Source organism: Gymnoscopelus microlampas (genome assembly GCF_963454915.1).
Source record: "Gymnoscopelus microlampas genome assembly, chromosome: 22".
Lineage (NCBI taxonomy): Eukaryota > Metazoa > Chordata > Actinopteri > Myctophiformes > Myctophidae > Gymnoscopelus > Gymnoscopelus microlampas.
The window spans coordinates 45,514,462-45,526,822 of NC_139959.1; the positions used below are offsets into that span (position 1 = coordinate 45,514,462).

At 40.2% G+C, this 12,361-nt stretch overlaps 1 protein-coding gene across 1 annotated transcript in view; it reads right to left on the reverse strand.

The window, feature by feature from the left end:
• LOC311038678 (NACHT, LRR and PYD domains-containing protein 12-like) overlaps positions 1 to 12,361 on the reverse strand; it is a gene marked incomplete at both ends in the record, with an annotated part of 279,561 nt that overhangs the window by 4,805 nt on the left and 262,395 nt on the right. Inside the window, 3 exons of the mRNA XM_084048247.1 lie at positions 6,056 to 6,105; positions 7,212 to 7,370; positions 11,978 to 12,151. Of these exons, the coding sequence (XP_083904373.1) occupies positions 6,056 to 6,105; positions 7,212 to 7,370; positions 11,978 to 12,151 (383 nt within the window). The remainder of the gene's footprint in view (positions 1 to 6,055; positions 6,106 to 7,211; positions 7,371 to 11,977; positions 12,152 to 12,361) is intronic.

The window sequence follows — 12,361 nt, forward strand, 5'->3', positions numbered from 1 at the left end:
CCCCTGGTGGTACGCGGAAGAATCTTCCCAAAAATGAAAAAAGTGGGGGGAAAATGAAAAAAAAAAATATATATATATATATATGAAAACATAATAAAACTATCGAAATACTACTTTGAATGGAAATAACATTACCATAATATCACTCAAATTTAATTTAAAAAAGGTTTTGTTGAACACTTTTGGGTGCGTTCGGAAATTACGCACCGGAGTATTACTACGCCACACACTCGCCTATTAGTTTGTATTGGCCAGTGCGCTCAGTGCTGTATTTTGTCAGCGTGGGAACAGCGCATTTCCTGGCTGTTACTTTGAATGCGCCGGTACTGGTAGCCACGATCAAAACAAACACGGTGAAGGGCAGGGGTGAAAGTGGGCCGGTGTGTCGTGTACTCACACCGGCACGGTCCGGAACGGCGTTCCGGTAAAAGATTCGGTGGCGGAACGCCGTTCCGTTAAGAAAAAGTCAAAGGCAGCTGTGAAAATCCCATATTAAATAACCTGCCACAGACCCATGGCCATGTTCAAGAATAAAACATAATCTACTAACGTCAGATTAACATACAGGGCGTCACAACCATTCATTAATTTGTGCGTACGACGGGACACTCTCACAGATCCGTGATTTCCCCCCACTGTTTGTCTGACTTTTTTTTCTTCTCCCCCCGTTCCGCATAAACAGCTGCTTTCGCGTGAAGTTAAGTAGTTTCAACTAGGCTACCTGGGTACTTCTACTTCCAGTAGTATGATTTCAAAATAAAACGTGTGTTGCATTGTAACATTACAAGGATAGAGTTTTAAAAAACCTCTTATTCTGAAATGCACATCGTTTTGAAAGGAAACCAGATTTATTTTCTGGAGGCCACTTGACAGCTTTCTGCTCACGGAACACAGCTCCACTTGACTAACGTGCATCGTCAAAATGTAAATAACATGGACGTGGGTCATGGGACATTATGGAATATAAAGACTTTGTGTGGCAGCGGTGGCCTAGTGGTTAGAGGGGCGGCCTTGATACCGGAAGGTCCCTAGTTCGATTCCCCAATTCATCACATCAATCATGAATCACCGCTGAATAGCCCTTGAGCAAGGCTTCCATGCAGGGTCCGGCTGGAAACAAGCTTCGTGCTTAGTCCGACACCCTGGGTAAACAACAAACTTTGCTTTTGCTTTGCTTTGCTTTGCTTTGTGGCAAAAGTTCATATTTACAACCATGATTTCTGAAACCATGACAATGTGGGGCTATGGAACAAAAGTGTGTTTTCTTTCATCTTTTCAGAAGGTGAGTAATTCATCTTATCTAATGCTGACAGTGGTGGAAAGTAACTAAGTACATGTACTCAAATACTGTACTTGAGTATAATTTTAAGGTAATTTTACTTGACTTGAGTATTTCCAATTTGCAATATTTTTATTTCTATTCCAATACATCTCATAGGCAAATATTATACTTTTACTCCACCTCAATTATTTGAAAACTTTAGTTACTACTAGTAACTTTGTGGATTTTAATTATTATGACAAAACATACATAAACCACTTCAGCCCCATTTAAACTTTGGCTTTTTGAAAATGTACTTGGTATTGTACAGTATGGTCAAGTTGGACATGAGTTAATAGCGTCACAATCATTTTTAACCACTTAGCTTTGGCTATTCAAAAACAGCAGGCACGGCACCGCGCTATGAGCTTGTAGATCTGCTATTTTTGGAAAAACCTTGAAAAAGTGTTGCATATCTTTGAATATTTTTTTTTTTTTTAAAGCTAAAATGAACTGATATCTTTGCTTCTGGGGGTCCCTGGCACAAAACATTTTCAAATGGGGGTCCACGGCCGAATGTTTATCAATTTAGGGGTCCTTGGCATGATAAAGGTTGAAAACCACTGCCCTAAATCCATCCTAAACCCGCCCAAAAAGCATCAATAACCGCTAATAACCGCAAAAAAAATCGCGCGCGCACGAAGCCAAACCGTTTGGCGGTAATGGTACTTGGAATGACAGATAAAATCTGAGGTGGTACTTGTTGTAAAAAGGTTGAGAACCACTGGGTTAGGCTAACCCCAATTTTAATATAAAAGCTCACCACGCTTCTTGATGCAAAACATTGTGAGCTCGTAGATTGGCTATTTATGAAATATTGCTGATCTACAAACTCACAACCGCCACAATACATGTTGAAAGATCAGAGCTTATTTTATTTTTTTCGTAGTGTTTGTAGATCAGATTCTTCTTTACATATAGGCAATCTACAAGGCCACAATGCGTCACAATGCAGGCGTTGTGAGCTAATTTGCATGAATCGACACGTTGTGAGCTTGTAGATCGGCTATTGTTGTGTTTGAATATAGCCGATCTATAAAATCACTTTGTGTCTCAATGTGTTGTGTTATTTGGGTGACTACTAGCTCACAACCCATCAACATGATACACATTGTGAGCTTGTAGATTGGCTATTTATGTTGTTCAAAATAATTGATATCTATTAGAGATGCGCGGATAGGGTTTATCGTCACCCGAATCCGCATAAACATGTTCATTATCCATCCGCACCAACCGCATCAAATTATTATTATTATTTTCCTGACGTTAGTTTTATGTTACTCACCACTGTCTGTCGCAATGTAGTGACTGTATACAATCCATATCTATGGTAACAACAAGACGGAGCTTGAAGCTTCACTTTCGTTTTCAACTTGTATGTCTGCGTTTTATAAGCGACTTTTGGGGTAATTTGGCGCTTGTTTTGGGCTTGTTTTCATAGACCTTGCTGCTTATTTCTCTCTTAATATATGGCAACACTGGCTGCACCCGGTACAAAGACCCCTTTCCGGTCAACGTGGTGCAGTAGGCGGCTAATTTGTGCCTGATGTAAAATGACGTAATATTAAAATACTACAAACGCACATACGGCGAGATTTCACTTTTTAAAAGCTATAATAGGCCTATAGATTTATATCATTAATGTAATTCCCACATTTTTTCACCCGCGGTTTATCCATTATTAATTCATTATTATATTTGATTGACCCAAATCCACCCAAACTGCGGTTAACTGCGGTAACCGCGGCTAAAACCGTGATCCAAGCATCTCTAATAACCATTCATCCACAAACTCACAACTCGTCACTATGCAATACATTGACATGGTGGGGACTTATAGATCAGCATTTCATGGAATATAGGTGATTTACAAGCTCACAACTAGTCAATATGCAACACATTGTGAGCTTTTAGATTGGCTCTTGTTGCTATTTTGTAATATAGCCGATCTACAAACTCACATTGTTACATGTAACAATGTGACATGTTGTGAGCTTGTACCGTATATTTTCAAATAGTATCCCTATCACAAATAGCCGCCGGCTACCTAATACGCGCCGGGGGTCTGACACCATTTTGCGTATTAAACATCTCGTTCAAATAAACGTCCGGCTTTGTGTAAACGCGGCGAGCCTCAACACGTTGTGAACTTGTCGTTCTGCTATTTTCGACGCATGACACTGTTGTGTAACTAAGTATACCGTAAACCGGACCTCAAGGTACGTGGGTAACTCCAAAACAGACAGAAACAGAAGGAGTAATACAGAGCATGGTGGACGTGAGAGAAGGACAGGTGGAATTTGAAGGCAACATGGAGGAGAATGAGGAGAATACTGGACAGGAGAGAGATGAAAGGAGAATGAGGAGAATACTAGACAGTAGAGAGATGAAAGGAGAATGAGGAGAATACTAGACAGGAGAGAGATGAAAGGAGAATGAGGAGAATACTAGACAGGAGAGAGATGAAAGGAGAATGAGGAGAACACTAGACAGGAGAGAGATGAAAGGAGAATGAGGAGAATACTAGACAGGAGAGAGATGAAAGGAGAATGAGGAGAATACTAGACAGGAGAGAGATGAAAGGAGAATGAGGAGAATACTAGACAGGAGAGAGATGAAAGGAGAATGAGGAGAATACTAGACAGGAGAGAGATGAAAGGAGAATGAGGAGAATACTAGACAGGAGAGAGATGAAAATATCAACTTAAGAGGGAAGAAAAAAAGGAAGTTTGATTTGACGGTCAAACTAGCAGTGGTGAAATATGCGGAGCAGCATTCTGGAGAAGCAGCTGCCAGACAGTTTAACGTGGATCTGAAGCGCGTTAGAGAATGGAAGAAATGAAAAAGTTAAATTACTTTTCAGGCGGACGCAAATGACAAGCGGGCTCGCTTGTCAGGTGGAGGGAGGAAGAAAGTGAGTGAGGAGCTCACGTGTGGACAGAACCCTCAGAGTCTCCTGGAAAATGATTCGAGTGAAGGCGAAGGACTCCACAGCGAGTGACAAGAGAGATAGGGAGGTGTTTGGGGCGACTACCGGGTGGCTTACTAGATTCCTCCTACGTAACAATTTTAACCTCAGGAGGAGAACAACTGTTGCTCAGAAAGAAGCTTCCATTTGAGAATATTGTAAACTTCATCATCTTCTCCGGTCACCAGATAGAGAGCAAGAAGATCAACGCGCCCACAGATGCACTGGCATGCACATGGGTGCCCGCGAGACTGCATGCCCCGCCTGCTACATCAAATGAAGCGCTGTGACTGTGAAAGCATAGTGTGTCACTTCAATACAACAGACAACAAGCTGAGTTAGGCCTTATTGTTTGAGTTTGATTGCTGAAAGTAGGCCTACGTAAAAAAAATACAAAATGTCATTTTGAATTGTATCGTATGTTTCACAATTTCATGTAGCCTAATAACCAATGATGAAAGTCAATAATGACATTCTTCTGAATAATAAACACAATTTGTAAAGTTATAGCAGGGACTGAGACAACAGGCTAAAAAACTAAGCCAGGGGGAGCTGCATACGTTCTAATCCTGATCCTGACATAGTTTTTTTAAGTGCCTAGAGTACAGACAGTGTTCATTTAACACGTTTGTTCATTCTACGTTGAATTGATTAAATGTTTTGAAATAGCTTGGGTCGGAGTCACCAGTGTAATTTCATTCTCATATACATATACACCGTCGTACGATAGTGTCTTGCATCACGTGTCAAAAAGAGCAGATCTACAAGCTCACAGGTCTTGTAGATCTGCTATTTCCATCAGTTTCAACTAGGCTTCCTGGCTACTTCTATTTCCGGTAGTGCGATTTCAAAATAAAACGTGTTGAATCATCACATTACAAGTATAGATGAAAATAAACTCTTATTTTGAAATTTGCACCGTTTTGAAAGGAAAAAGATTTCCATGGAGGACCCTTGACGGTTTGTCAAGCCTGCATTCCTCTGTGCATTAAAAACAACACAGACATTATTGAATATAAAGACTTTGGGGCAAACATTCATATTTACCACCATGCTCTCTGAAACCAAGACAATGTGGGCCTATGGAACAAAAGTGTGTTCTCTTTCCTCAGCTTTTGCAGAAGGTGAGTAATTCATACACAGTGGTGGAAAGTAACTAAGTACATGTACTCACATATTTTCATGCCAATACTTTTGTACTTTTACTCAAGTACATTTTGAATTCCGGACTTTTACTTGTAACAGAGTATTTCAACATTGCGCAGTATTGCAGATAGATTGCAGATACTTTCACTTAAGTAAACAAATTGAGTACTTTTTCCACCACTGGTGGCTTTATAAAACCGTGGTAAGCGGGGATTAATTACCGCGGAAAATAAAAATCCATACCGCCCCAGCTCTAGTCAGTAGACGGTAGTATGTGTTGATCTGATGCATGCAGCATGTTACCATGCTGATGTACCCAGTAAGAAGTGAACGACTAGCTTGTAACGCTGGAACAGGGCTTCACCTGAAGTTACCTTATTAACCCCTAAATCCAACATGCAACAGTCCAATGGAAGACAAGACAATGACGATGAGTTTGACATTTGTTAGCAATGTTTGGTGTGCTTGACAAAGTACAATGTGAAAGCAAACCAAACCAAATGAAAAATGCAACAATGTTGTAACTAAACCCCTGAATCACAGAGTCTACCAAACTATACAGTAGGTTTGAATCTTCCCTAAAAAATATGTATAAAATGTTAATATTGACAGATACTCACATCCTTTAATGAGATGAGGATTGAACCGATCTTCTCCACCATGTTTCACTCTGTAGGAAGTAGAAGAACAACAATGCATCAACGTCTCCACTACCTGACACTACAGTGTTTCTCCTTTCTTGTAGATCTGCTATTTTCAAATGGCAGAAATGTATGGGCTGAAGTGGTTAATGTATGTTTTGTAATAATAATCTAAATCTACAAAGTAACTAGTACGTTTTCAAATAATTGTAGTGGAATAAAAGTACAATATTTGACTCTGAGATGTAGTGGAGTAGAAGTAAAAGTATTGGAAATTAGATATACTCAAGTAAAGTGCAAATACCTCAAAATGTTACTTAAGTAAATGTTCTTAATTACTTTCCACCACTGTTCCAGAGAGAGGGGCTCAAGTCCCAAAGCGAGTGTGGTTCATTCAACCAAAATCTGTCACTTGCGTTTCAAATTGTATTCTTTGATCGGCTGGTGATATAACTTAACTGAAACAAGGTATTTATAAACATACTTGTGTGGATTACGGAGACATTTGAATTAAATCTTGATTTGGGACGTGTGCTGTGCATTTCTTTGTGTCAGTCCATGCGATTAAGCATTTAAATGTGACATTATTCACCACCGACAGTGGCTGGTCATCCAGCATTATAAACTGTGAAATGTGCTCTGTTATTTCTTTTAACTTCTTGCTCTCTCTTGGGAGTTTTTCACTCTTTTTGGAGTGCTTTGGTCGGTAATTTTCGCTGCAGTCTGATCCGATCCATTTTTTTTGGGTTGATATGGAGCCGATATCCGATCTGTTAATCGGATTGCAGCGATCTCTAGTCTTCATAAGACATGAAGTGTGTGCGGCCACCTTTATGTCTCTTGAAGACTAGTTGATAGTTGATTCTTCTGCCGTGGCCAGCACCACTACAAGGACTTTGGTGTGCGCAGCATTTCTGTGCATAGTGGTTCATTAATGTAACGCCCAAACCACTCCTGTGAATAATCTAGCACGTAGCGCAGGTGTTTAGAGGCAGCGTTGCGTGTTGCACAAGACAGAAAATTATAAAATAGCTATGGGTGATGTCCCCACATATAAACGTCCCCACATGCAAACGTTACCCACAAATAGCGGGTTGTGGGTTCTCCCAGAAAGTAGGGCCCCATGTCTACTCACGTGAGATTCTTCAGCCCAGCAGAGAGCAGCATCTTCATTCCTAACTCAGTCACCATGTTTAGACTCACATCCAATTCTCTCAGATGGAGGGAGGGATTAGAAGTTAGAGCTGAGGCCAGAACTTCACAGCATCTCTCTGACAACCCACAGTTCTTCAGTCTAAATGAGAGAGAGAGAGAGAGAGAGAGAGAGAGAGAGAGAGAGAGAGAGAGAGAGAGAGAGATTAAAAACAAATACAATACATATTCCTGGATAGAGAACGTGCTTGCAGCCATCTTTTAAAGGAGCTGGTCTTGATCGACTGTCAAGGTTTTGGACTAGTGACCCAAGTTGGAAAATAATAATAACTAGACGCGTCGCAATTCAGGGCAATTGCAAAGTGTGGTTGCGCCGTCGCGGGTCGTGGCCGCCGGGACTCGAGGAATACGCTGGGATGAATACCGTCGGAGGCTGCGTCAATTACATTGTCACGTCACTCCTGAGATCGCTTGCGTTTCATTTTGAGCGGATTGATACCCCCGAAATAAGGTTTTTGCATCAAACGGTCACATTTTGCGCATTTGTGGCGCCCCCTACGGATCAAAGTGGAAATGCTTTTGGGGATTTGTTGGATAAACCACCCTTGACATGTGATTTAAATGTGGGATTGATTGGACGTTTCGTTTGTGATTTTTGGCCTTTTTCGTAAAAGGGGCCCCTTCCGCTAACTTTGGAAGCCATTTACGGACGAACGGTAATGACTATCAAAATTCCGCTTTGAGATGTTTATCGCATTGATCCATAGATCATGTGTACCGATCTTTGTGAAATTTGGACAAAATCTGTAGGAGGAGGAGCCAAAAGTGTTTTGAATAAATTTCAAAATTGCGAAAAATCTATCCAGACGGAAATGGGCGTGACCTATATGGGGAGAAGCGTCGTGACCCAAGGAATCCAGGGAAAAAAACATTTAGATTTTTCGACCTACGGTTCAAGAGTTATAGGCCAAAAGGTAAAGTGGGCTGTTATAGCGCCACCATGAGGCCGAATGGTGTAATATTTGTTTAAATAATTTGGCAATAAACTATGAACCTTCCCTCAAAGTCTTGTAACTCTAGCTCTTACCGTTTCCGAGAAAAATATATTTGAATGGGAGTTTTTTCATTTTCCCATTAAAGTGGATGGGGAAATTTAATGCACTAATAAATCAATATCAATTAAACTATGTAACTCATCTCTTAGCAAAATACAAGTGCACGATTCCCGGTGAAGCCGGTCATTTTGACATATGCCACTAAATTAGGAAAAATAAACTGTGGGAGGAGTAGCAGCCCGAAATAAAGTTTATCTAGAAATAAATAAAGAATAAAGTCGGTGGAGAACAATAGTCTGGTTGCCCTGTTAGGGCAACCACACTAATAATGTAAATAATATTTAGTCAGTCAATAAATAACATCTTAATGGCTAACCCTTCACCTTCTGTCTAGCATCAAGCACTTAATAAAGTCATTTTGGATTCAATAACACTGTTTATCCAGACATGCATAGTGTGAACACACAAGGCTATCAGTTGAGTTGTGCATTTTATAGTAAGTGGTACTTTTACACAGTATACTCAGTACACTGTTATTGTAATAATTGGTACTCTTACAGTCCCTCAGTAAACTGTAATTGTATTAATTGGTACTCTTACAGTCCCTCAGTAAACTGTTATTGTATTAATTGGTACTCTTACACTCCCTCAGTAAACTGTTATTGTATTTCACTTCAAAACAAGATATTCAGCTTCAGAACACACAAGACCTCCAGAGTCAATATCAGAGATATGTTTGGGCAGAATTATGTTTAAGTCAATAAAAATGAGATGAACAAACACAGTATGGAATCATGTCCTAACATCCTCCAACCCCTCGACCCATCCTTTCTATTCTGAGGTGAGATACTCCCTTTAGTGTCCATTAAAATAAACTGCTTTAAGATGAATAACTATGGTTCAAATCATTACATGATACTGTGGAGTCTCGCTCCAGTCCCAACGGTCAGGTGAGTTTTGATACAGTGAGAGCCAGAGTGAGAGCCTAGAGTCCAGCACCTCAGACAGCCCGTTGCCTAGGGCAACTGGTTGAGGGGTGGTACGTGCCACTCTGCATCCTCAATCAATTGGAAGTGATGACACCTGCGTGTTGGGCAATCAGAAGGCAGCTGGGCTGAGTTTACTTAAAGATGCAGTGCAGTGACATTTTCGGTCATTTTATTTTGAAGGTTCAGTCTGAAACGTCGTCTCAACCGACTCTAAACCAATCAGAAGGTCCCATCCCTTCAGGCTATGGGACGTTGGAATCTCAATCACTTCAGGCGTGTGCAACACGGCTAGTGTTTGTTTACAAGTGAGAGAGAGACGGCCAGTGAAGCACGTTTGCTACTACCTGGCTTATTTCTAACCTATAATGTTTTCAGATACAAATTTTAGGGTGCAGATTAAGTTTAAAATGAGTAATACACCGTCTGGTTGTGAACTTGAAAGATATTCAAAACGGAGTAGCTCTGTAATTAAAATCAGCTGTGTTTGAAGAACGTGCAGCTATGTGAATCAAACAGGTGCATGTAATCAAGACTCATTTATATTCATGAAGCCTGCGTTATGTCATCACGCAGCACATTTTTGTTTACAGGAAGTAATTAAGATTGGCTTTTTAGGGACTTTAGATGTAAAAATACAAAAAATTTTTTTTATTTTTTTTCATTTTTTTGTCGTCTATTGTTAGGTATGCCCATATGATGACCACGGATATGCTCTAAACGTGTGAAAAACGTATTTTTCATTTCACTACACCTTTAAGGTGCTCACTCTGGCTCACTCACTGCTGACTCTCCCTGGGAGAAACACCGTCCGGCGGTAAGTGATACACTCACTCTCATTTCTCATTGTTAATGTTGTGTTAGTGTACAAAGCTCATGTTGTGTTTCTTTTATTCATAGGTAGGGATGTCCGATTTTATCGGCCTCCCGATATTATCGGCCGATATTAGCATAAATATTGATATCGGGAAAATATCGGTATCGGTTTTTGAAAAAAAAAAAATGATTTTTTTTTTTTTTTTTTTTTTGCTTTATAAATAAGTTACAGGAGTTCTTACTGTATATGGTGTGTGTGATATGAAATTTGAGCTTACCCTAATCACAATAATCCCCGCATATATCGGTATCGGTTGATATCGGTATCGGTAATTAAGAGTTGGACAATATCGGTATATCGGTTATCGGTAAAAAAGCCAATATCGGACAACCCTACGTACGAGCATTCATGAAGCCTGCACTGTTTCACCTTAAAACCTGCTAACCTCTGACGTGGGAAGAACCTACGTTTGTTTCTGCATGATATGCATGCACCCCCCTCCCTGAACATTGTTCATTTTTCCTTTAATAAATGGAGCTTTAAGCCTGAACTGTTTCTGACTTCTGCAGGTTGGGGTCAGACTCAATACATTTAGTTGAACTTAAAAGAAAATCATTCTAATGAAATCCCTAATTGAATGAGTCACAATCTGCAACACTCTCACTGAGCGCACGCACGCACGCACGCACGCACGCACGCGCGCGCGCGCGCACACACACACACACACACACACACACGCGCGCACGCACACTATTTTAATCGCGGGTCTCTGCCTCCAACACTTGTTCCTCCAACATATCGTTAGGCACTAGGACCTTGCAGCCATGTCTTCCCTATAGATACACGCTGTAAGGACGCAGAGCTACCAGTTAGTGTTGCCAAAATAAGACTTAATCTCAGTATTTAACGCTTTCGAAATCTAAAGCTTGCTGTACCACAGAGTGTGCATTATAGCCAGACTACACACATTTTGACAAATTATGAAACTTTAACATGTGTGAGTTATTTTACTTTGGTACTTGAAGTATATTTTGATGCCAATACTTTTGTACTTTAACTATATACTGTCAATACTTTAGTACTGCAGTGGTTCAGGGGTAGAGTGGCCGCTTGGCAACTGGAAGGTTCCCGGTTCGATCCCGTGCTCCCCCAGAGTTAGTGTTGAAGTGTCCTTGAGCAAGACACTGAACCCCTAATTTCTCCTGATGAGCAGGTTGGTGCCTTGCATGGTTTCCTTCACCATCAGTGAATGGGTGAATGTAATGCACAATCATTGTAAAGTGCCTTAGATAAAGGCGCTATATAAATGCACCATTTAACTAAAACATTTAATACAGGCCTTTTACGTCTTTGTATATGGTGGTATTGCTACTTTCATGAGTACTTCTTCCATCACTGATTCAGAGCTACAGAGTTCAGAAAGATAATTCATGTAGGAAGGAGATAAACACACTCACTCATAATGGACACACTAGGGAGGAAAACTTACTACTTACCTACTTACTTATTTACTTATTTACTTACTTACTTACTACCTGAACAACCTTTCAAGGATGGCCAAAACTGTATTACTGTAATGAATACTCACACCAATTAAGAATTAATATAAATACCATTCAAAACTAGGGGATGACAGTCTGACAAAACACATTCGACAAAACACATTCAACCACTCGTAGTGTAACCAGAGGTGTTTAGGTTTTAAATGTGGTATCTCAGCAAAAAGACTATTAGTCACTGTATCTTATCAATATTATGGTCAGTGTGGATTACCATGATATCAACCTTAACCACACTCTTCAAATAAAGTACCACCATCATAACTACATTATAATCACTTACTATAACAGAACTGATACAAATCAAAATAAACATTGTACGTTTGTCTGACCTGAGAATGTCCAGACAACAGTGTGGACTCTTCAGTCCAGCACAGATGAGTTCCAGTCCGGAAACATCCAAGCCGTTTCCGCTCAGGTCCAGTTCTCTCAAATGGGAAGGATTAGAGCTGAGAGCTGAAGCCACAACCTCAATGTGTTCCTCTTTGAGACGACAGTCACCAAGTCTGTAATTACAGTGATTAACACATATTTAATTGAAATGTGCTCATAGATTTCCTCTGTTCTCATTTGATTAGGATACAACTAATAAAAATAAATAATATAAACGATCACAACACGCTGCTGTTGCTCCACTCTATGGCAGTGAAGTGAATACATGTTCTGTCAATAGATGAACAGCTTGTACGACCGCATGTCATTTTGTTTACATACTT